At 42.8% G+C, this 26,436-nt stretch overlaps 1 protein-coding gene across 1 annotated transcript in view; it reads left to right on the top strand.

The window, feature by feature from the left end:
• Positions 1 to 4,655: 4,655 nt before the first annotated feature.
• Positions 4,656 to 26,436, top strand: part of FYB2 (FYN binding protein 2) — a 95,362-nt gene continuing 73,581 nt past the window's right edge. The window contains exon 1 of the mRNA XM_073593883.1: positions 4,656 to 4,906. Within this exon, the coding sequence (XP_073449984.1) occupies positions 4,898 to 4,906 (9 nt within the window). The 5' untranslated portion in view covers positions 4,656 to 4,897. The remainder of the gene's footprint in view (positions 4,907 to 26,436) is intronic.

Raw genomic sequence — 26,436 nt, forward strand, 5'->3', positions numbered from 1 at the left:
ATCTGGGGGACCTGTCATTCAGCAGGAGGCATGAAAAAGGACCTGAGGTGTCTGGGCGCTGTCGTTTTTTCCTTTTGGCAGGTTGTCGGGTGGCATTGAATGTACAACACCAATTTTTTTAAGTTTTCTTTTTTTTAATATTAAAGACTTTTCTAAACCTGTGTTTTCGTGAATGAGTAGAGGTACTCATTCACATGGGGGAAGGGCTGGTATCTGGGTGCCCACTTACTGTTAAAAGGGGCATTCAGATTCTTATAAGCCCCCCCCCCCCCCCCCCCCACTTGCAGGCCCCCACAACCACTAGGCCAGGATTGTGAGGAGGAGGTAGAGCTGCACGATTCTGGCTAAAATGAGAATCACAATTTTTTTTTTGCTTGGAGGATAGATCACGATTCTCTCATGATTCTCGCGGCGTAACATCATCGTTCACATTAAAACCAAAAAAATTTTGCTAACTTTACTGTTCCTTTTTTTTTTTTTTTTTATTTATTGAAGTGTATTTTTTCCCAAAAAATTGCATTTGAAAGACCGCTGGGCATATACAGTGTGACATAAAATATTGCAGTAATTGCCATTTTATTCCCTAGGGTCTCTGCTAAAATATATATTATATATATATATATATATAATGTTTGGGGGTTCCAAGTAATTATTTTTGGCAAAAAAATATTGATTTTAACTTAAGAAAGAAGTGTCAGAAAAAGATTTAGACTTTAAGTGGTTAAACTTCCTGCATTTACACTTGTTTAAAACCTGGCAAACTTATTTGTTTACACAGAGAAGTTTATCCCTTTGATCTAAGAAGGAAGTTAGTTACAATGTTTCAAGTTCTAAACTTGGCAGACTGCCTGATGCTTTCTTTTGACAGCTGAGTGAGGAGATAATCTCTCCACTTGACAGATCGTCAGAGGGGGTGAATCGAGATCACGATTTTTTAACGATTAATTGTGCAGCTCTAGAAGGAGGCCCTTGTCCTTATCAACATGGAGACAAAGTGCTTTGCCAGAGGCTCCCCCCTGGCAAGGTACCCCCCCCCCCCCCCATGTTGTACGCTTGTGGCTTGGTTTGTTTCACAAGGGTAGGGCCACAGTCTTGCGCCCCCCCCCCCCCCCCCCTTTCCTGGCAAACCCTGGTGCGCACACGGATAAGGGTCTGATGTGGATTTTTTGGGAGGGATCTCCTTTAACCACCTCAGCTCCGGATGGTTTTACCCCCTTCATGACCAGGGCATTTTTTGCTATTCCTTACTGGCAATTGCACGGTCATGCAACGCTGTACCCAAATTAAATTTCTATAATTTTTTTTCACACAAATAGAGCTTTCTTTTGATGGTATTTGATTACCACTGGGATTTTTTTTTTTCTTCGATATAAATTTAAAAAATAAATAAATAAATACAATATTTTTTACTTTCTGCTATAAAACATATCCAATAAAATAAAAGCAAATTTCTTCATAAATTTTGGCCAAAATGTATTCTGGTACATATCTTTGGTATATATAAAAAAAAAAATCCTAATAAGTGTATATTAATTGGCTTGCATGAAAGTTAAAGTGTCTACAAACTATGGGATATATTGGAATTTCTATTCTAGGTTTTTTTTTTACTAGTAATGGTGGTGGTGATCAGCGACTTATAGTGGGACTGTAATAATGCGGCGGGCAATCTGAAACGAACTGATGCTGGGGGGGGGGGGGGGGTAGGGTTGCCACCTCCCTTTAAACCCGATATGAATATACACTCGGTTATGAGGCTAATTGAATGCAGATAAGACAACAAGTGAGTTTAATCAGCCATAGAACATGTGTTATTAATATGTGTTCGGTTTTAAAGGGATAAGGTGGCAACCCTATTGGGGGGGGGGGGACTGCCTAACTGACATCACCAGTAACACAGAGCCGAGGTTCACACTGACACACAATTTCATTCCCGCATGTCAGTCCCGACTTCAGAGACGTCTGTGTGGGTTTCTGCACAGATGTCAATGGAAATTGCACCCCCAAATCGCCAAAAGTAGTACCGAAACTACTTTTGGGAATCGGTGCAGCGTCGCACTGATTTGACCGCTGCCATTGCCGCCGATTTGGCATGCGATTTGCATGCCAAAGCATATCAATGTGAACGTGGGCTTATACAGTGATCAGTGATAATAATATACACTGTCACTGTACTAATGACACTGGCTGGGAAGGGGTTAACAAGGGGTTCAATGTGTGCCGAACAATGTGTACTGTGTGTATTGTGTGCTGATTTTTACCAATAATCCCTTTGCTTCAACAAAGAGATTGTTCCCTCTATACAGAGCCTCTGGACTGTGATTAGACAATCAGCAAGTCCGGCCATGAATCATTGGCCAGTAGAGATGGGCTCAGGTATGTTTGGGGATCCTAGTCCCAACTAGAGTTGCCACCTCATCCCTTTAAACCCGAACACATATGAATTACACAGGTTCTGTGGTTGATTAAGGTGGTAATTAATCTCACTTGGTGCCTGATCTGCATTAAATTAGCCTCAGAACCCGTGTAATTCATATGTGTTCGGGTTTAACCACTTACAGACCGCCCGCCATCGTTATACGGCGGCTGTTTGAAGGAGGATATCGTTGTTATGGCAGCAGCTAGCTGCCATAACCCCGGTATCCTCGTTTTAAGCGGGCGGTCCGCTACAAGATAAAAGTGGTCTCTGCGGTGGATTCGCCGCAAGATCACTTTTATCGGTGGTTGGAGAGGGGCCCCCTCCCGCCGCGATCCGGTGCCCTCCGCCTCTTACCGTAGCCGTCGGCAGCAGCGGAGGCGATCACGTCCTTTCACTTGCTGTGCATGGAGACGAGTGAGGGGAGGATGGCCCCCACTCTTCTCCATACAATTTCTGGGTGGAAGCAACGTCAAAACATCACTTCCGCCCACAGCTCTTAAAGGCACATTTTCTTTTCTTTTTTTTATTGCATTTAAGTGCAAATATGAGATCTGAGGTCTTTTTGACTCCAGATCTCATATTTAAGAGGCCCGGTCATGCTTTTTTCTATTGCAAGGGATGTTTCCATTCCTTGTAGTAGGAATAAAAGTGACATTTAAAAAAAAAAACAAAACAAAAAAAAAAAACCAGTGTAAAAATATAAAGGTAAAATAAATAATACTTTTTTTTTTTTTTTTTTTTTTTTTAAACGTGCCCTGCCCCAACGAGCTCGCGCGCAGAAGCAAACGCATACGTGAGTAGCGCCCGCATATGAAAATGGTGTTCAAACCACACATGTGAGATATTGCCGCAATCAGCAGAGCGAGAGCAATAATAATTCTAGCCCTAGACCTCCTCTGTAACTCAAAACATGCAACCTGTAGAATTTTTTAAACATTGCCTATGGAGATTCTTAAAAGTAAAAGTTTGTCACCAGTCCACGAGCGGGCGCAATTTTGAAGCGTGACATGTTGGGTATCAATTTACTTGGCGTAACATTATCTTTCACAATATAAAAAAAAAAAAATTTGGGCTAACCGGTCTTATTTTTTAATTCAAAAAGTGTATTTTTTCCCAAAAAAAGTGCGCTCGTAAGACCGCTGCGCAAATACAGTGTGACAGAAAGTATTGCAACGACCGCCTTTTATTCTCTAGGGTGTTAGAGGAAAAAAAATGTATAATGTTTGGGGGTTCTAAGTAATTTTCTAGTTAAAAAAAAAAACTGTTAACTTGTAAACACCACATCTAAAAAAAGAGGCCCTGTCTTAAAGTGGAGGCCCACCCTAAAATAAAAAAATAGCATTAAATTTTTTTTTTTTTTTAAATAAAAAAAAAAACATTTGAAAATTTTTTTTTTTTACCTGAAACCCCTGTTGCTAGGCAGTCTTTCTAATCTGCCTCTTCCTATCCCGCGGTGCTTCCTCCTCTTTGGCGAGCGGCCCCGTTGCCTTCTCGGGAGAACTGTGTGTGTCCCAGGATACAACGGGGCCATTCACAAAGCGCCACGCGACTCGCGCATGCGCAGTAGGAAACGGGCAGTGAAGCCGCAAGGCTCCACACCTATTTCCCTTAGTTAGGATGGGGACGGATCGGCCTCGGGGGGGGGGCCAGACATCGCAGGCTCGTTGGACAGGTAATTGTCTTTATTAAAAGTCAGCAGCTACAGTGGTTTGTAGATGCTGACTTTAAAAAAAAAAAAAAAAATTGCGTCCGGAACCCCCCTTTACAGCGGAGGTTCACACAAAAATGGAACCTCCGCTTTTCGGACCCCCCCCCCCTCCGGTGTCACATTTGGCACCTTTCAGGGGGGAGGGGGGGTGCAGATACCTGTATAAATATAATGGTGCCTTATCTGTATTAAATTAGTCTCAGAACCTGTAATTCATACGTGTTCGGGTTTAAAGGGATGAGGTGGTAACCCTAGTCCCCAACAACCATTGACAGTAGGAAGCCGTTATGTGTAAAAGTGGAAATAAATGTTCAGGCCCACAAACCTTGAGCTGATCCCTACCTATTAGCACACAAAATAGCCTGACCTCCTTTTTTTGGCTCCCATTGACTTCAATGGGGTTCAATTTCAGCACCCGGACTTTACCCCTGTTCGCCGAGGTGTGTTCGGCTCCCCCGTACTCAGCACTGAAGTCAGGATCAGGATGACACCCCATGCAGCCTGTCCCTTTAAAGCCAATGGCAGCTCCCATCAGGTTGACTTTTTTTTTTGCTGAAGTTTTTCAGAAACATGAAGGAAGTTCATTAGAAAACAATTAAGGCACCTGGGGGAGGAGCCAGAATGGATCTGAAGCCAAAGCAGCCTGGTTAGGACTCAGATGAGTAATTTTCTCTCTGTTACCAGGAAGTAAAAAAAGAAAAAAAAATGTTTTGACAAATTCCTTTAGTGACAGAAAGACAAGAAAAGTAAAGGAAAGGGACGCTGCAGACACCATGGACATGGTAAGACTTTGTAAAATAATGGGGATTATATGGGGTGGTGAGGAGGATAACAATGGAAGGTTCAATCTGGGGGTACCAAAACCCTTCATGACCGGGGTGGGGGGCTCTGCACCCTAAATTGTGTGCCGCTGAATAAAAAAAATGACGTCACATATCATATAGTGAAATCTGAATTTCCTGGCTGAACCCCCTGGAAGGATTTGTCCTTAGAAATTGTATTTCTGGGAATTGTTTTTGTGATCTAATATGTAACAAAAAATCAACAACAACAACAAAAATTCTGCAGGTGGACACAAAGCGGTTCCATATATTATTTTTATTTTTTATCCCTCTTAGATCCTATTCACGTATATGTGTGTGTGTGTGTGTGTGTGTGTGTATATGTATATATATATCTCTATGTATAATTTAGTAATACACTATACGCCATTTAACATTGTTTCCCATGGATCTAGTTCACATCTGTTTTCAGCCGGTGCATTCTTTGGCAAGGATCAGGTACTTTTTTTTTTCCCCGCAGCAGATTTTTTTGATGTGTTTTGTGTGGGTTTCCCCTTTTTTTTTTTTTTTTTTTTTTCTTTTCTTTGGACTAATAGGAAAGTATGACAGTTCTGTACCACAGAGTGTGACTTTAATGCAACTTGAGTGGTACAGAGTGTAAAGTAAACTTAAGAAATGCAACAACGTGTCAGAAACTCATCAGCCGCAACCTGCATAGATGTAAACCTAGATCCAATTCACATCCGCACGTAGCGGGAACTCGCGTTCTTGCTTTTGCTTTTTTTGCACTTTCACGTGCTAACGTGTGTCAAGCATAGGAAAGCCCATTCACTTGCTTGGGTTGTCCTACGTGTGACAAATGCCCCAAAGAAACTCCTGTACTTCTTCCTCCCCCCCTTTTTTTTTTTTTTTTATTTGTTTATTTATTTTTTGTAGCAGGGCATGCTGTGTTTATTTATTTTTATTTATTTATTTTTTTACCGTGCTTTTGGTGCATTTCCACCATGACAAAGCATACAGCAAATTCGTGCTTGGGGTGCCATTAACGTGTAAAGGCAATGCGAGCAACAGGTGCATTTTCTGTGCATAATCAGAAACGCAGAGATAAAAAAGAGTGCCTTAGTGTACCCATACTGTTTAAAAGCTCCTCCCCCTTTAAATTTTAATGTGTTTTTTTTTTTTTTTTTTTTTTTGCACATGCACCGCAGCTAATTCCCCCAGAAGTGGGAGCGGATACCTGTCAACACTAAGTACCTGCTCCTCCCTCCCCCTCAAAAGGTGCCAAATGGCAGCATGGGGGGGGGGGGGACAAGTGGAGCTTCCCCTTTTGGGTGGAGCTCTGTTTTAATGCAACTGGATTGCATTGTATAGAAATGCTACTTGTTATGAAAAAATGAATGTACCTTCGTCCTATTACTAATTAAAAATTTGGACAGTTCTGGAGGCAACATGGACTCTCGTGGTCCGGTATAAACTTACAACAGTCAGTTTACAAAAATATATACATTTATTATGCACAAACACACACATAATAAAAAGCCTTCAATAGTAGATGAATTGCATTGGATGCTACTAATCATGGAGTATCCACTTGTCTGACACAAATTGGAAGAACATATATATATATATATATATATATATATATATATAATCCCGCGCTGTTACACGCAGAGATTTGTTCTTCCAGTTGCGCACTCTACATGTTTCGGGTTTACCCCCCCCCCCCTCTTCAGGACTATATTAGGTCAGAAAATGATCTACAAGAAAGTATATAAATCAAATGTACAATATTAGAATAAAAAACGCATAACTAATGACCAACCTTCAAGGTATACTGTCATGCATCTTAAATCAATAAAGATAGAGTCTAATATACCCTTCAGTAAATCCCTCAATATTAAGGATTAAGCCCATACGAAATGGTTGACTTTGGAGCAAAAAAGAAAACTCACCCCACATAGCCGGCACCAGAATTTTAGGCGTCACAAGGCCAAAAAATTGGCAATCTCCCGGGCGAGTGCGGGAACCAGGAAAAAGTGAAGTCGCATAAGGAGACTGTTACATAAAAAAGAAGATACTTTAAAAATAAGAACTTCATAGGGTGGAGAAATCTATCTCGCAGCCATTATATTACAGATGATTAAATTCAAACCATTTCAATTGGTGATACACACCTATGAAGCCTTCACTAAGGACAACCGGATTGCATGGTTCTACTGTACTATGAGATCCGGTGCGGGCAAAGACATTGTGTTTGCGGCTTGCACTTGGGGGTGTCATTGCCTTAATATCGAAATCAGCTGCAGACCGTGAATGCAGTGCTTTTTGAACATGGTGTGGGAAACGTTCGTGGAACATAGGTTTCCCGAACCACGTTATGGTGTGAACTGGCCCTTAAATTGTATTGTAACTGTACTGTCTGCCTTTATTTTGTAAAGCGGTGAGCAAACTGTTGGCGCTCCTATTTAAATCCTGTATAATAATAATAAAAGTCTAAGAGCCCATTAGGATCTGTGCACAGAGGTTCGTTTCTTTTGTAGCGTTTGGCACGTGCCTCAATGTGTGCTGACATGTATTTTTAAGCACAGGCTTATGTGCGCTATTATTAATGGATATAGTTAACAGCCATTGACCAAGGCGTGTTTAGACATGTTGCCAATGCGTGTTACATGCAATATTGATGTATTACCATTGACTTCTATAGTACTCCCATGTACTAAAAGGCAGTAAAAAAAAGGACATGTATATTCTGGAACTCGCCGCATTGTAGCTCAGAGAGGGGGATGAGCTTCTTCCTTTTTTTTTTTTTTTTTTTTTTTTTTTTTTTAGCTCTGGCACCTTTTTGATGATTTTTCATGTGTGTTTTGTTGTGCGACAATTGTGGTAAAATCGTAACATGCTTAGGGTGCTATTAAGGATTAATTCCCTTTTTATAAGGTGCGCATTGCGTGTTTTACCATGATTTTTCCTATTTGGAATTGTGAGCAGAATTGCGCTGATTCCGCCCTCAGTTCCAAACTTTTAGGTGTGAAAAGGGCCTTTATAAGACACCACCACCACCTTCTTCTCCTCCACTGAAGCTAATGGTGCACTGATCGTGTTCCATTAGCTTCTTCCCCAGCCACTACACAGGGTCTGTGACAGTCATTACTTCTGTGTTCATTCACTGGGGGGGAAATCGGTGAACCCGCTGTCGCCTGCAATGCCAGTCCTACAGGTGGGATAGTGGTGCCTGTAATTCATAGTGGGTGGGGGTGGGGGGGGGGGGAGACAGTACCCTTGTCAGATTGTGGATGTGATTTATCTTCCACTTCCAAAGTGCAACCCTGGCCAGACGACTTTTAACTCACTGGGGCTGATTTACTGGAGTGCAAAATCTGGTGCAGCTCTGCATAAAAACCAATCAGCTTCCAGGTTTTATTGGCAAAGCTTAATGTGATTGTAAAAGATCACCTTGTAAAACAACCCATTCAGCTTAACATAAGAATGAAAGGCAAAACATTTTTGTATAGATATAAAAAACATTATAAACACCTTTTTTTTTCACCTTTTTAATAAGTGATCACATTCCCTCTGTTCTCAGCTGCATAAGAGCTGGGGGGAGGAGAAGCAGCAGCACACTGAGCTTCCTAGTGAATGGTGGTGAGGGGGGGGGGGGTCAGGAAAAGTATGATTATTGGAGGAGAGTACTCTGAGTTCCCAGCATGGGTAGAGAAGTGACCAATGTGTGTTCTCCTGCTTAGTGTGGTCAGTTTTTAAAGCAGAGGGACTGGCAGGAACACCAGGGAGTTCACACAGGAAGCAATACAGTGCCTTGAAAAAAGTATTCATACCCTTTGAAATTTTCCACATTTTGTAATGTTACATCCAAAAATGTAAATGTATTTTATTGGGATTTTATGTGATAGACCAACACAAAGTGGCACATAATTGTGAAGTGGAAGGAAAATGATAAATGGTTTTCAAAATTTTTTACAAATAAATATGTGAAAAGTGTGGGGGGTACATTTGTATGGCGCCCCCCGGAGTCAATACTTTGTAGAACCGCTTTTCTCTGCAATTACAACTACAAGTCTTTTTGGGGATGTCTCTACCAGCTTTGCACATCTAGAGAGGGACATTTTTGCCCATTCTCTTTTGCAGAATATCTCAAGTTCTGTCAGATTGGATAGAGAGCGTCTGTGAACAGCAATTTTCAAGTCTTGCCACAGATTCTCAATGTGATTTAGGTCTGGACTGTGACTGGGCCATTCTAACACATGAATATGCTTTGATCTAAACCATTCCATTGTAGCTCTGGCTGTATGTTTCGGGTCATTGTCCTGCTGGAAGGTGAACCTCCGCCCCAGTCTAAAGTCTTTTGCAGACTCAAACAGGTTTGCTTCTAATGGCGCGTACACACGACCGGACTTTCCGGCAGAAAAGGTCCGACAGAACAAATCCGTTGGACATTCCGATCATGTGTGGGCTTCATAGGACCTTTTCTGTCGAAAAATCTGAGGGACCTTAGAAATAGAACATGTTTCAAATCTTTCCGACGGACTCAATTCCTATTGAAAAATCAATTCGTCTGTATGCTAGTCCGACGGACCGAAAACGACGCTAGGGCAGCTATTGGCTACTGGCTACTGGCTATTGAAATTCCTTTTATAGTCCGGTCGTATGTCATCACGTTTGAAATGATCGGACTTTGGTGGGATCGGGTGTAGGCAAGTCCGTTTCGTCGGAACTCCATCGAAAAGTCCTTCGGAATTCAGTCCGAGAAGTCCGCTCGTGTGTACACGGCATAAGATCGTCCTGTATTTGGCTCCATCCATCTTCCCATCAACTCTGACCAGCTTCCCTGTCCCTGCTGAAGAAAAGCAACCCCACAACATGATGCTGCCACCACCATGTTTCACGGTGGGGATGATGTGTTCAGGGTGATGTGCAGTGTTAGTTTTCCCCCCACACATAGCGTTTTGCTTTTAGGCCAAAAAGTTCAATTTTGGTCTCATCTGACCAGATCACCTTCTTCCACATGTTTGCTGTGTCCCCCACATGGCTTCTCACAAACTGCAAACAGGACTTCTTATGACTTTCTTTCACCAATGTCTTTCTTCTTGTCACTCTTCCATAAAGGTCAGATTTGTGGAGAACACGACTAATAGTTGTCCTGTGGACAGATTCTCCCACCTGAGCTGTGGATCTCTGCAGCTCCTCCAGAGTTACCATGGACCTCTTGGCTCTTCTCTGATGAATGTTCTCCTTGCCCGGCCGGTCAGTTTAGATGGACGGCCATGTCTTGGTAGGTTTGCAGTTGTGCCATACTCTTTCCATTTTCGGATGATGGATTGAACAGAGCTCCGTGAGATGTTCAAAGCTTGGGATAGTTTTTTATAACCTAACCCTGCTTTTAAACTTCTCCACAACTTTATCCCTGACCTGTCTGGTGTGTTCCTTGTCCTTCATGATGCTGTTTATTCATTAAGGTTCTATAACAAACCTCTGAGGGCTTCACAAAACAGCTGTATTTATACTGAGATTAAATTACACACAGGTGGACTCTATGTACTAGCTAGGTGACTTCTGAAGGCAATTTGTTCCATTAGATTTTAGTTGGGGGTTATCAGAGTAAAGGGGGCTGAATACAAATGCCCCCCCCCCACTTTTCAGATATTTACTTGTAAAAAGATTTGAAATTCATTTATAATTTTCCTTCCACTTCACAATTATGTGCCACTTTGTGTTAGTCTATCACATAAAATCCCCATAAAATACATTTACGTTTTCGGTTGTAACATGACAAAATGTGAAAAATTTCAAGGGGTATGAATACTTTAAGGCACTGTACAGGAGACTTTCTCATACAAGTACATGGTACAGCAGGCACATATCAGGAATATGAAGTGTTGGGGGTAACAAATGCTTTTAATTGAGCAAGCTGATTTTAGAAGCTGATTTGGCTACCACCAGATTTTGCACTCTCCGGTTTTAGTAAATCTCCCCCACAGCCGGGAGTGTGTTCAAAATCCTGTTCTGCTGGTAAAGAAGGGGTTAATCGCCATGAAGTATCCCCAATAACAATTCTACATTGCAGCCTGCATTCATACAGAGCAGGGATCACACTTACAATGTTTTGTATAATGAATTCAGTGATGTAGTAATTGTTTAACAAAATATATTCTCTAATGATTACTTTGTAACAATAATCCTTCACACTCACAGCAAACATGATCTCAGTTTTCCTGGAAGCCACAAAGGTACCAAGGTGACTCCAGCCTGCCAATCAATAGAACATGAATGTTCATCACAATGGGCTCCGTTCATAGAACTCCAACATAAGGATCGTTATTGTCAGCCATGTGACTGTCATTCCCGGTCTCATTAGACATCACGCTCTTTAAAGCGGTAGTAATCTGCCACAAAAATAAAATTATTGTGCCCCTTGCAGGTTTAACCACTTGCCTACTGGGCACTTCACCCCCTTCATGCCCAGGCCAGTTTTCAGCACTGTCACACTTTGAATGACAATTGCGTGGTTATACAACACTGTACCCATGTGACATTTTTACCATTTTTTTTTTTTTTTTTGAGACAAAGGGAGATTTCTTTTGGCAGCATTTAATCACCACTGGGTTTTATTTTATTTTAAGTTTTTGTTAGTTTCTGTTATAAAATGTTCTAAATGAGTAATTTTTCTCCTTCACTGATAAGGCGCACTAGTTGGGCCACTGTTGGGGCAGCACAAGGTTGGGCCACTGTTGGGGCAGCACAAGGTTGGGCCACTGTTGGGGCAGCACAAGGTTGGGCCACTGTTGGGGCAGCACAAGGTTGGGCCACTGTTGGGGCAGCACAAGGTTGGGCCACTGTTGGGGCAGCACAAGGTTGGGCCACTGTTGGGGCAGCACTAGGTTGGGCCACTGTTGGGGCAGCACAAGTTTGGGCCACTGTTGGGGCAGCACTAGGTTGGGCCACTGTTGGGGCAGCACTAGGTTGGGCCACTGTTGGGGCAGCACTAGGTTGGGCCACTGTTGGGGCAGCACTAGGTTGGGCCACTGTTGGGGCAGCACTAGGTTGGGCCACTGTTGGGGCAGCACTTGGTTGGGCCACTGTTGGGGCAGCACAAGGTTGGGCCTCTGTTGGGGCAGCACTAGTTGGCCATTGTTGGGGCAGCACTGATAATCAGGAAACTGATGATCAGTGCCTTATTATCAGTGTAGATGTCCCCTGTGTGGATTTGCTGGTTATCGGCTGTTAGTGTGAGGAGAGGACTGCAAATAACCGGTAAATACTGTTTACACTGTGATCAGCTGTGATTGGACAAGGACACATCGATCACAGATCTGTGCTGTGCGGGGGTACTGAGGCAGTACTGTCCTGCCGTTTTTATTTTAACTGTGTGTGTGTGAGATTTTTATTTATTTATTTATTTTACATTTTTACTATATTAAAAAAAAAAAAAATGCTATAAAATGTATTTGGGTACTGCGTTGCATGATGAGGGATTTGTCAGTCAAGCTAGCACTGTAAATTGGCCTGGTAATGAAAAGATATTATACGCTGGTCCTCAAAGTGGTGAAAAAGCATTTTTATGTATAGTTTGCACTCCTATATGTGAATGGGGGTAGTAGTCACATGAACGCACCGAGCACACAGTGTGGTGACAGTATTTTTTTTTTTTTTTATTTACTGCTCCTTCTCACAATGCAAGTCTATGAGCCGGCTGGCTCAGTGAAATCAACGCCCTCCATGTGTGGTTGATATTTCATCTAAACAGCCGTTAAAGTGGACTCTGCACATTTAAGCTAGTTCTCTGTAAAGTGGCAGCAAAGGGTCAACAAGATGTAACTAATATAATCTACAAATCTGGTCCAGAAACGCAATCGTGAAAATATTTTGACCATATTTTCACCATATCAAACATTTACAAAGCTGCCAGGCAAACCTCACATAACGTAACTTTGCAGCATTTTATTAATCCACATAGAGACAAATACTTTAATTCTGACCCCGTGAGTGAAAACCGCCCCATCAGGTTGTCTTGGTTGCAGCACATGGCTCTGCAGTGTTGACTTCTGTACAGCTACATTGTTGTCATATTTCCCCCCGTTCTGAGAACAGGTTGGGTGTTCTGGACACTTTTCTTGTTAGAAAAGCATGCAAATATATTTAGGACGGTGCCAAAAAATGTGCCAAAAGTAAGAACGGAAACCTCCTCATAGTGTAGTAGTTAAGTAATACTCAGAAATGTATTAAAACAAATCCAGAATACTCACACAGTAATGGTGAAAATCAAGCATGTCATATATAAAACTCAGGATGTTTCCAACCAGGTTCCCTGACGATGTCTGGATGAAACGCGTTGGGTGGAGCCTGGATACAACATGTAGCGCTGCTGTATGCACGGTCTGTAGCCGTCTTGCAGGCCTGAACTTGAATACAGATCAGTAATACTGACTTCATTCTTGCTTTCAAGTTTTCATGTTTTTTCCAGGTCAATAATTGGCATTAACCCCTTACCGACTGTGCTATAGCTGAATAAGGGCTACAGCGAAGACCTCCAGTTATGTGAGGGTGGCTATTGACGTCCTCCCAGAACCCTGTGTGACCCCTGGGCATTCATCAAGGTAAAGGGCCAATCAAAGCAGTCCTTTACCATGTGATCAGCTGTGTCCAATCACAGCTGATCACGTGTAAACAGGTACTTAAATAAAAATGCAGCACTTAAATTGCATTCTAATTAAGTCCATAAATCTCACAGAGCACCCACCTGGAGTGTAATAACATGTAAACAGTTGTTGGTGAGATAATTTTCCTCCACCGACACCACACCAGGCCTCTTACCCTCAAGCATGGACCTAGGAATGCAACCTGTCCGGGATTGGAATCGTATGTCCGGGTTTCAGGCGGACTAAAACCCAGACACATTATTTACACTGGGCTGTGGCTCCCCAAGCAACCAAGATAGTCCCACACAAATCTGTTACCATCCAGGAGCTGCGGGCGGCTGTCTGGGGGCAGGGCGATGATGTCAGCAAGAGCAATTTGGTCACACCCACATTTTGCTGTGGCACGCTATGCGCACCGCATTACTACTCTCCTTGGGGCACCAAAAGGTTTACCAGGCAGGCTGCTGGGACACCTTTGGGTTTGGCTTGAAGAAAAGGTGGCAACCCTACGTGGACCACTAAAATAAAGGTGGTCTGAAAGTGCTCCAACACTCCTCAGGCTCACTCCTCCTCACCAGATACTGCACCAGACTAAAACTCTGCTGTCCACTCTGAGAGCATCTCTTCACAGGTTAGATATGCCAGAAGCAAGAACAGACACCTCATAGTGTAGAAGTTAATACTCACAAATGTATTAAAACAAATTCAGAATGCTCAGAGTAATGGTGAAAATCAAGCATGTCATATATATAAAAGCTAAGGAAGTTTCCAACCACCAAGACAGCCACAGTCTGTGCATACAGCAGCAGGACGTGACGTATCCAGGCTCCATCCAATGCGTTTCATCCAATCGGACATCTTCAGGGAACTTGGTTGGAAACTTCCTTAGCTTTTATATATGACATGCTTGGCTTTCATCATTACTGTGTGAGTATTTTGGATTTGTTTTAATGCATTTTTGAGTATTATTTACCTACTACACTATGAGGAGGTTTCTGTTCTTACTTTTGTCACATCCAACCTGTGAAGAGATGCTCTCAGATGGGACAACAGGGTTTTAGTCTGGTGCAGTATCTGGTGAACAGGAGTGAGCCTGAGGAGTGTTGGAGTGCAGTCAGACCACCTATAAGTTAGTATCCCATGATTGAGGGTAAGAGGTTTGGTGTGCTGTGGTGTCGGTGGAGGAACTTTATCTCACCAACAACTGTTTACATGTTTATTACACTCCGCGTGCTCTATGAGGTGTATGGACTTTATTAGAATGGAATTTAAGCGCTGCATTTTTATTTTGCAGTATTTTGCAAATAGCTACCTATGATTTATAGACATGTGTACTGCCGAAAAATTTGTTCCTTTTCATTTAATTCCTCTTTGTTTTTTCGGGTCATTCGTTATGATCGCAATTCAAAAATAAGTACCGTATTTATAGGCGTATAACACGCACTTTTTTCCCCTTAAAATCAGGGGAAAATCGCAGGTGCGTGTTATACGCCGATCCCCTGCGATCCCGAGATGTCACATTTTCAAAATCGCTGACCGCGATTTGAAAATGGCGCCACCGGCGCCGAAATACACAGAGCCGGTCCTCGGCTCTGTGTATTTCGGCGCCGGCGGAGCCATTTTCAAATCGCGGTCGGCGATTTTGAAGCCCAGAATGGCAGGGATCACTGGGGCAAGGCTGCACTGGGGCAAGGCTGCAATGGGAAGTCTGCACTGAGAAGGCTGCAATGATGGGCATTTAAATGTAAGTTGTTTTCCCTTCAACTTCCCTCCTAAAAGTTTTTTTTTCCTTAAAATTCCCTCCTAAATTGGGGTGCGTGTTATACGCCGGTGCGTGTTATACGTCGATAAATACGGTATATCCGAAAATAAGAAAGAAAGAAAAAATCCAAAAATTCAAAAGAATAACTAACTTTTTAACTAATAATAAATAGCTAACTATTAAATTATAGGTATTGGAATTTCCTTTCAAATTTGGCTGTTTATGAATGTAACGAATTTATCCAAAGTTACGAATAATCCGAAATAACGAATGCCGCATCTAAACCAATGGAACGGCACTAATTAATAAATAATAATGATAATATGTTTTTAATAATAAAAAGTTTTATTGGATAATGTGTAACTTCGGATAAATTCGTATTCGTTATGTTCATAAACAGCCAAATTTGAAAGGAAATTCCAATACCTATCATTTAATAGTTAAGTTATTAATTAGTTGTTTCAGGTTTTTGAATGTACGAATATTCGGGAAAAAATCGTTAAACGGGTTTTCGTTAATTTGGATATTTCCGAATTGACGAATTTGTCAAAATTCGTTAAACGAATTCGGAATTAAACGAATTGCACGCGTCTAATGATTGATGCCAGCTGCAGTCCGCAACCTGAATGCAGTGAAATTCTTTTTGTTTACACATGAAAACAGGTGGCAGTTATCGGCATTTCCTTTGCCCAGCACTGTCACTGTGTGAGGAAAGGAAAGCCGATAACCGGCAATCCTGCGATGGGACATTCACACTGATAAGCCGGCTCTTCACACCCTCTAACCGAGCACAGATCTGCTTGGTTAGATGTGGCTGTATCGGTGTAGCGTCACATATGGCAACCCATCACATTTCGCTACCCGCTGGAGTGCGCATGCGCGACGACGCCATATGTGCTCCACCCCGAAGTCCAGGTTCAAGCCCCACCATCCCAAGTGGACATAGAGTTAGAATATAATTATGCCGAGCGAAGTGAGGCCGTGCCCGAACCGCGGCAAGTGAGGTCGTGCTCAAAGCGTGGCAAGTGAAGCGAGCCCGCGAGGGGGGAGTTTTGTCGTAAAAGTGTTGAAAGGCATATGGCGGCGTCGCGCGTGCACTCAGCGGGTAGCGAAATGTGATGGGTCGCCATATGTGACTCTACACCGGCCAGGAAATGGTGGCCCTGAAACCGGAAGTAACAAAATCATCGTCCCAGTTTCTTTGTTTACATGTGAGCAGGACTGCTGTTAAGCACCACGGGGCCCCATACAGCCTACAGGACCCCCCCAAACATAAAACTTTGATCAGTTCCTTTCTCCGCAGCCTCAGCTGCACAGATGAATGAATAGCGGGTGCTCTGAGACTTCTGCTCATTCACAAACTGAAGCATAGTAAACTTCACTGAAATAGTCAGGGACTGCTTAGCCACCGCAAACTGTTGAGACCTTCAACACTTTGAGAAGTATGTCCTGTACAATATGGTGTAGATCAGGGGTCTCAAACTGGTGGCCCTCCAGCTGTTGTTAAACTACAAGTCTCATCATGCCTCTGCCTGTGGGAGGAGTCACGCTTGTAACTGTTGGCCTTGCAATGTCTCATGGGACTTGTAGTTTCGCAACAGCTGGAGGGCCGCCAGTCTGAGACCCCTGGACGCTGTAGATAGTGCAGGGGTCAGGGATGTGCATTGCACCGGGTGCTGCAGTCAGTGTTGGATTTAGGAGTACATGACACACAGAGCTCGGGTCAGGAGTAACAAATGAGTAAGCACAGTGTAGAAGTCAGGGAAGTGCAAATTGTCCCCCACCTTACCCTTTCAGCAAAAATCCCAGTGCCGGGACAATCATCTAGAGCCCAGGGCGAACATGCCAAACTACTCACCACCACCCCCCTCCAAAGATGTATAAGCAGATGTGTCAGCAGAAACCCCCCAACCCAGCACAAATCCTTGTGTTTCTCCCCCCTCCCCCCAAAAAAAAGAAATCGCCCCTTCTAGCACAAATCCTCTATCCCTAAAATTTCCCCTCTGAGTATACATCTTCTCCCTCCCACTCCAAATCCCCCCCCCTCCTCCCCGTCCCAACACAGATTCTCCCCAATCCCCCCCCCTCCTATGACAAAAATTTATTTTCCCCCTCTTCCCAACACAAATCCCCCTAAATTACCACTCTTGGCACACTTTCCAACAAATTCCCCCACCAACAATACCACCATTGCTGCCCCCCAAATTTCCCCTACCAACACAAATTGTGTTGTGTTGTGCCCCCCCCCCCCCACCCACCTCACATGATACCACAGTGTCCAGGGCAGCTGCCCCTTCCTGTTCACCCCTTGTCCCGTCCCTGCCTGCACAAATCCTCTCCCTCAAACTCCCCTTCTAGTATAAATCCCCCCCCCTTTCCCCCAGATTCACCCCCCCCAGCTCAAATTCTCAGATTCCCCTCCCCCAAATCTCCTCTCCCAGCACAGACCTCAGATTCAGCAAGGCACAGTGCCAGGAGACGCTCTTCCTCCCAGGCTCCTCCCCGTGTTCTGTCATATGACACGTCAGATCTGGGGAGGAGCCTAGGGGAAGCTTCCCTCAGGTTTGACATTTTCTGTTTCACTGATGTGTCAGGCAGCCGGCAGGGAGAGATGCTGGCTGCTGAAGTTTTGGATGATCGGGGTGTCAGGGAACCTGGAGCACCCTACAGGAGACATGGGATGTGCGTCCTGGGTGCGCCGCACAAGTGATGCCACCGCTGTCCAGTCACAGGCAAGTGGAGGGAAAAGACCTAAAAGTGTCCTAAACTGCAGCAAAAAAAAAATTGTGCTTCTGTCCTTGCTAGGCAGGGCTGTGCTGTGTGGCAGAGCTGTGTAAATATCAGTACTGGATGGACAGAAACACAACCCTTTGGCAGGTAAACAGCCCCCATACTGTATATTTTATCCACTGATTTATCTGTTTGCCTGGTTACTTTATCAAAAACCGGTTTCACGTGGATCATCCTCGGTATCTCCCACGTGTCATGCCCAGCATGATTGAAAGAACTGGAATCCAATTAATGAAAGGGACAGGCCAGGGACAGCCATGCTGGGGAGGGAAGAGATAGATGATGTAGGGCATCCTCCAGCCAGGAAATGAGGCTCTATCTGACTTACTGCAGCTTCTAATGCACATTGTGAGAAGCTCACAGTGTGCAGTGAAATCGGAGTAAGCCGTTTCAGTCCAGGAGAGGAGGCGGTACAACTGTGGAAGACTGAAGGGGAGGTCAGATTTAACCACTTCCCACCCGTATGACATCCTGGACTTTCAATAGTTGTACCAGGATGATGCCTGCAGCTACAGTATAGGCATCACCAAAATATCTTTTTTTTTTTTTTCTCAGCCGGCAATTCCCTGTAATGTAAAAGCCATTCTAGCGGCTAATTAGCTGCTGGATGGCTTTTACAGGCAGCCCCCCTCCCGTCGCCCACTGACTCCTGTCTGGACTTTCCTGTGTGATCAGAGAGCCCGCTATGTGATCTGGCGGTGCCGCCAGATTATCTATGGTTCTCGGAGGACGAAAGCAATGTCATGACATCACTTCTAGTTCTGGCAGATGTAAACGTAAAGTTTTTTTCTTCTGGAAAGCAGAGATCAATGTGTTTGTGTTTTTGCTTTTATCGCATGCTTTCCAGAGTCTTACAGACCCCAGATGTAATGTAATAATCATTAAAGGGAAAGAAAAAAAAATACAATTGTTAAAGTGCGCCCCACCCCCCCAACCCCCACCCCCTACCCCCCCCCCCCCCGTGCTCGCAACCAGTGTTGAACATATACGTAGGTAAACTGTGTTTGCATCACAGATGTGAGGTATCGCCGTGAACATTATAATGAGAGCAATGATTCTAGTACCAGACCTCCTCTGTAAAGCCCCGTACACACGATCGGATTTTTTGATGGGAATTGTGTGGTGACAGGCTGTTGGCGGAAAATCCGACCGTTTGTACGCTCCATCGGACAATTGTTGTCGGATTTTCCACGGACAAATGTTGGATGGCAGGCTTTAAAAATTTCCGCAGACAAATGTCTGTCAGATTTTCTGATCGTGTGTGCACAAGTCCGTCGGACAAAAATCCAAAGTACAAACACGCATGCTCGGAAGCAAGGATGAGCCGGAAGCGGTCGGTCTTGTAAACTAGCGTTCGTAATGGAGAATTAACATTCGTGACGCGGCAAATTATGAAATCTGGAAATGCAGCGCACAATTCTCTTCTTCTTTAATGGGATAATAATGAAGCTGCTTTGCTGGTGATACTGATGGAGTTATTGCAAACGAATTTTTAAAGGCTTTTTTTTTTTTTCTAGTGATATCAAGAATAATATTATTATGCTTTTTTTATTTATTTTTTTTTTAAGTTACCACATCACCATTATCTCGTAGTTTTTAAGATCAAAGATACAACTATGTTGGCGTCCCTTGTAAATTTTACATTGTATTTTATAACATGTAACTGCCGACTCCCAAACTGTCATTTGAAGTAAATCACATAGCCAAGTATTATTCTACACAATTTTTTTTATTGGGCATTAAAAAAAAGAAAACAAATAAAATTAGACATGTTATCTGCCAATAGAACTGAACCAAAAAGTGCATTCTATGCATCCAAAAAAATAGAAAATATATCAAATCAAATCATTATTATTCAACCAAAAAATAAAATAGAAGCCTCATGCATGTGTCCTGCTTCTTAATATAGGGGGGTCACCAATGCCAAAAGTTTTTAAAAGCAGGGGTCCGTCATCCAGAGATAATTCCGAAAATCATCCGGATTATTCTCCTGGAGCTCCCGCAGCAAAGGCATATGACATAATTGGTCACGATTAATAAAGCAACCAATTTTTGGTCCAAGAAATCCTCCTCCTCCTGTTCCTGGACTGGACTTGGGTCAAAGCAATAACTCCAAGGCCAATAATAAATAACACGTTCTCTCCTCCGATTCCACAACTTGGCTGGTTGACGAACGGCCGTTCAGAAACAAAATGAAAAGCGTGCAATGAAAAGCGCGAATCGACACTCCCCAAACTTCTACTAACACGAAATTAGCAGAAGGAGCCCAAAGGGTGGCGCTAAAGAGCTGAAAAACCATTTTTAGTTTTGTTGGCCAACAATCCAATCTGTCACATTTTAAGTATGACATCTATTTATTCGGCATAACATCATCTTTTATATATTAGCTCCAAAAAATGGTTTATGCTTTTTAATGAATGAAAAAAAAAAAGTGTGTTTTTATTATTGTGTTTGAAAAATCGCTGCGTAAATACAATGTGAAATAAAAAAAATTGCTTCACTTATTATCACTTAATATCTGATATTTCCTAATTTCTTCATCTCATTGCGTGAATGCATGTTTGTGAATATGTGGTTATTTTTGGATGCACCTTTGTGTACACACATGTATATGTACGTTATCCATGATCTTTTACGATTTTTAGGCTCCTGATTTTTATCAGTCACAATTATTTTTATATTCTATTATGTTTTATTGTAGCTCTGATGAAGGGGGAGTTCATTTGAGCCCTGTTGGCTGTCTTTTAACACAACATCAATAAAATAAAATGCATTTTGGACTCTTTTTGGTTTGTCGCTCCTTCTATATATGCACATAAAAATTGCAGCACCCACAATTTTTATTCTCTAGGGCCTCTGCCCAAATTATATATAAAGCTGTGTGTATAGAGAGATGGTGAGATAGATGGGGGGGGGGGGGAGAGATAATAAATATATATACTATAGTGGGACCTCGCATTGCGAGTAACGCGGTTAATGAGCGTTTCGCAATACGAGCACTGTATTTTTAAAAATTGTAAATCGCTTTGCGAGGGCTGTCTCGCAAAATGAGCACGATTCAGGCCAAAGCGTGTGCAGTACCATGTTTGGCCTTAGGTGGGGGGGGGCACCGGAGCCGATCAGCGCCATTCGGAAATGCACGGAAAGGCCCGAGGACAGCTCGGATGACCTCTGCAAACCTCGGGAACGAAGTCCTTTCCGAGGTTTGCCCAAGGTCAGCCGAGGTGTCCTCGGGCCTTTCCGGCCGTTTCCGAGGCTCTCCGACGCCCCCCCCCCCACCTCTGGCCGCATGCGGTATTGCATGCCATTGAAGTCAATGCGGAACTAATTATTTTCGTTTCCATTGACTTCAATAGGGAAACTCGCTTTGATATGCGAGTACTTTGGATTACAAGCATTTTTCTGGATTATGCTCGTAATCTGAGGTTCCACTGTATGTATATGTTATATATATATATATATATATATATATATATATATATATATATATATATATATATATATATATATAAAATCTCATATAGAAACGTCAGAATTGCCATGGGCGGGAAGTAGTTAAAGCAGTTGTAAAGGTAATTTTTTTTTTTTTTTTGAATAACCTCCACCGACGCTCCTGGCCCCTCCTCTTTTTGTCCACTAACCAACATGAGCAGCCGCTTCCCATGGGGGGGGGGGCACTCATGCGTTCTCGCTCCCGAGCCCTGCTGCTGTGTCCACTGACCCAGACAGCGGGACTCGGCCCCACCCCCTCATCACTGGCTTTGATTGACAGCACTGGCAACCAATGGGTCCCAACGCCCCAGCAAAGCCAGCGAGACCCAGAGATGAGGGTAGAGAAGAGCTGCAGACGTGCACAGCGCTGGGTCAAATGAGGGCTCAGGTAAGTAACAGGGGGGTGGGGGGAGGGGTGCTGATGCCTAAAACGCTTTTTACTGGAATGCATGAAGGTAAAAAATGTTTAGGCTTTAGAACCACTTTAAAGAGGAACTGCCGTCTGCTCACATAACCTGTAATAAAAACATATTTGCTATTCTGAAGCTTCTCCTCCAACCACTTATATTATTTTATATATATATATACTGTGATTCTGTACTTGCCAAATATGCTGCAGAAAATCTCCCTCCACTGAGTCTGGCTGCAGCCATTTTAACTGTGGGCAGCTGAGGCTGCTGTCTGTTCACTTCCTGGATTTACACAGCTCCAGCTCTGCAGCTCTCATTGGCCCCCTTATGACTCCCTTCCTGGCAAACTCTCAGGAGAGTGAGAGAGAGAGCTGTACATGATGTCATAAGCCTAGGCTAATGACCAGACAAGAAACAGGAAGTGGGCTGTATAAGGGATTTACTGGCAGAAAAAAAAGTTTTACTATCCAAAGATATAAAACAACAACAAGGGCTGAGGATTTAATAGATGGAAAGATGAAAAAATGACTGAAGGTTCCGCTTTAAGGAGGATAATTTTATACCCCCCCCTGGAAACCATCAGCATCTGGGTACCAAACCGGGAGATCACAGCCCATTTCTACAATATCCATCCTGCATGGACCAGCCCTTTAAATGATTGATAGTTAATCATTTCTATGCCGTTGGTCAGTTTTCCCGTCTGGAATGATGGGACATCTTCACCTCCACCAGAGACTCTAAAACCCTTGTATCCCATAATAACGGCAGACAATAATCCGCTCTGTTCTACAAACCTCAGCCTTGTTTTTTTCATAACAATGTCACAAAGCCGTTGTGTTTAGCCAACAACGCTGCGGCCACCGAGGTGCCTCTATATAGAGGAGATGTTCAGGGCGCCGGTGCCAAACCAGCCGCCGGCGAGGAGGCGATTCACTGCGATTATCCTTCCGAGGCGGAGAGGATCTCACAGGTTTGGATGTCTCCCATCAAGCTTTTATCTTTTTATGTATTCTGTAACTTTAGATGTAACGTTAGAACCTCTGTCAAGATTTTATTACTGAAGGATTAACCACTTTGACCTCCGGAAGGTTTTACCCGCTTCTCATCGACCAGGACATTTTTTTTTTTTTTGCTATTCAGCACTGCGCAACTTTAACTGATAATTGCGCGGTCGTGCGACGCTGAACCCAAATGAAATTCATATCATTTTTTTTTCACACAAATAGAGCTTTCTTGTGATATTTAACGCCTTCCCGCCCGCCGGCCGTCATATGACATCCTTGACTTTGTGCGGGTTTATCTGAATGACGGTTGCAGCTACAGGCATCATTCAGATATCGACTTTTTCAGCCGGCGATTCATAGCGGCTGTTCCACCGATTGATCATCCTTACGGGTGGTGAGAGGGGGACCCGGGACCCCCCCCCTCCTGCCGCCCGCCCTTCTACCGACTCGCCGCTTCCATCCATCGGTGAGCTGGAGACGGGATCCGCCGCCCCCCGGATGTTTACCATAGAGATTTCCGGTGGACCAGATGTAAAGTAAAATTAACAATAAAAAAAAAAATAAAGCGCCCCTGTCCCCGTGAGCTCGCACGCAGAAGCGAACGCATACGCAAGTCCCGCCCATATATGAAAACGGTGTTCAAACTACACATGTGAGGTATCGCCGCAAGCGAGGGCAGTAATTCTAGCCCTAGACCTCCTCTGTAACTCAAAACATGTAACCAGTAACAATTTTGAAAGCGTTGCCTATGGGGATTTTGAAGTGCCGAAGTTTGGCGCCATTCCACGAGCGTGCGCAATTTTGAAGTGTGACATGTTGGGTATCTATTTACTCGGCGTAAATCTTCATCTTTCACATTATGCAAAAAAAATTGGGCTAACTTTACTGTTTTGTGCTTTATAAAAAAATAAACGCAATTGAAAAATTTCTGCGCAAATACTGTGCGAGGTAAAAAGTTGCAACAACAGCCATTGCATTCTCTAGGGTCTTTGCTAAAAAAAACATATATAATGTTTGGGGGTTCTATACAATTTATAAAAAAAATGATGATTTTCTTACATGGCAGAATTGGCCTGGGTGGCAAGTGGTTAATCACCACTGGTTTATTTTATTTTTTTTATTTTTTCACACAAATAGAGCTTTTTTTTTTTTTTTTTTTTTTTTTTTTTTTTTTATATTTAAGCACCTCTGGGCTTTTCTTTATTTTATTTATTTATTAAAAATTTGTGAGGGTAAAAAATACTTTTTTTTTTTTTTTTTCCTACTTTCTGCTATAAAACCTATAGATCAATTTTCTTCATAAATTTAGGCCAAAATGTATTCTGCTACATGTCGTAAGTGCTGGCAGTGATTGGGGGTTGAATCTGCTAACGCTGGCTTTTTGGGGACACTATTCTATTGCATAGCCCTAATAATTTTTTATTACATTTTTTTTGTATAATTTTCTTTTAACAGCTTGCCAAACCATATAACTTGCATATACGGTCGCCACCATTACTAGTAAAAAACAAATAATTAAAAATATCCCATAGTTTGTAGACGATATAACTTTTGTGCAAAGTGTTTTTACTATGTATGGGGCCCTACTAAGTGCACCTTACACAGATGTATTTACAGTCCCTCTTTTTTTTGTTTTTCCTCCTTGTATTTTTATGTTACAAAATCAAAATAAACACCTTTTAAAAAAAAAAAAAAAAACTTTTGTGCAAACCAATCAATATACGCTTGTTGGGATTTTTTTTTACCCAAAAATATGTAGCAGAATACATATTGGCCCAAAAAGATGAAGAAATTTGATTTTTTTTTTTTTTTTTTTTTTTTTTTTTACATTAATGGGATATGTTTTATAGCATTTTTTTTCAAAAGTTTTTTTTTTTTTGAAAGAGCAAAAAAAAATTGGCAGTTAAAGTAACGTAGTGCCGTGTTGCAAAAAATTACCTGGAAGGAGGGGTGGGGGGGAATCTTCCAAAGAGCAAGCGGTTAGGGTCGTGGCGGGGGGGTGTCCTATGCCTACATACTTTTGCTAATAGGTGTCCCGCTTTCCCATCTCAAAAAGTTGGGAGGTATACTATTGGGGACACTAGTATTGTTCTAATTGTGATCAAGAAACTGATTCATAGAGACACTATACTAGTAATGGCGGTGATCAGTGACTTATAATGTGACTGTGATAGTGTGGCAGACAATCTGGCGCTAACGGACCCTCTCTGGGAGGGACACTAACTGACACCGACGTCACTAGTGACATTAATACAGTGTTCAGTGATAATACTGTACACTGTACTAATGGCACTGGCTGGGTGATGGGAGGGCATTTAAGGGGTTAACTGTGTGCCTAACAAGTCCATGCAAGTGTGTGTGTGTGTGTGCTGCTTTTATTTACTGATCTGGCTGGGTTTCTCTCCTAGATTTCATATCTGAATGGCAGGGAGCAGGGGCATAACTAAAAATCACAGGACCCCATAGCAAAATGTTGTATGGGGCCCCCCCCCCCCCCACAAAAAAATGGCGGGCTTAAATTAAATAGTGGGCGTGGCTTAAACAGCGTGGCTCAAAGGAGGTGTCCGAGTCTGAGATATATGAGGGATGAAAGAAAGAAAGAAAGAAAGAAAGAAAGAAAGAAAGAAAGAAAGAGAGGGAAGGAGAAAGAAAGAAAGGGAAAGAAAGAGAGGGAAGGAGAGAGAGAAGGAAAGAAAGGGAAGGAAAGAAAGGGAAGGAAAGAAGGAAAGAAAGGGAAGGAAAGAAGGAAAGAAAGGGAAGGAAAGAAGGAAAGAAAGGGAAGGAAAGAAGGAAAGAAAGGGAAAGAAAGAAGGAAAGAAAGGGAAGGAAAGAAGGAAAGAAAGAAAGAGAGGGAAGGAAAGAAAGAAAGAGAGGGAAGGAAAGAAAGAAAGGGAAGGAAAGAAGGAAAGAAAGGGAAGGAAAGAAGGAAAGAAAGGGAAGGAAAGAAGGAAAGAAGGGAAGGAACGAAGGAAAGAAAGAAAGGGAAGGAAAGAAAGGGAAGGAAAGAAGGAAGGAAAGAAAGGGAAGGAAAGAAGGAAAGAAAGGGAAGGAAAGAAGGAAAGAAAGAAGGAAAGAAGGAAAGAAAGGGAAGGAAAGAAGGAAAGAAAGAAGGAAAGAAAGGGAAGGAAAGAAAGGGAAGGGAAGGAAAGGGAAGGAAAGAAGGAAAGAAAGGGAAGGAAAGAAAGGAAAGAAGAAAGGGAAGGAAAGAAGGAAAGAAAGGGAAGGAAAGAAGGAAAGAAAGAAGGAAAGAAAGAAGGAAAGAAAGGGAAGGAAAGAAGGAAAGAAAGAAGGAAAGAAAGGGAAGGAAAGAAAGGGAAGGGAAGGAAAGAAAGGGAAGGAAAGAAAGGAAAGAAGAAAGGGAAGGAAAGAAGGAAAGAAAGGGAAGGAAAGAAGGAAAGAAAGAAGGAAAGAAAGGGAAGGA

The sequence above is a fragment of the Aquarana catesbeiana genome, linkage group LG07 (genome assembly GCF_042186555.1).
Source record: "Aquarana catesbeiana isolate 2022-GZ linkage group LG07, ASM4218655v1, whole genome shotgun sequence".
In the NCBI taxonomy this organism is placed as follows: domain Eukaryota; kingdom Metazoa; phylum Chordata; class Amphibia; order Anura; family Ranidae; genus Aquarana; species Aquarana catesbeiana.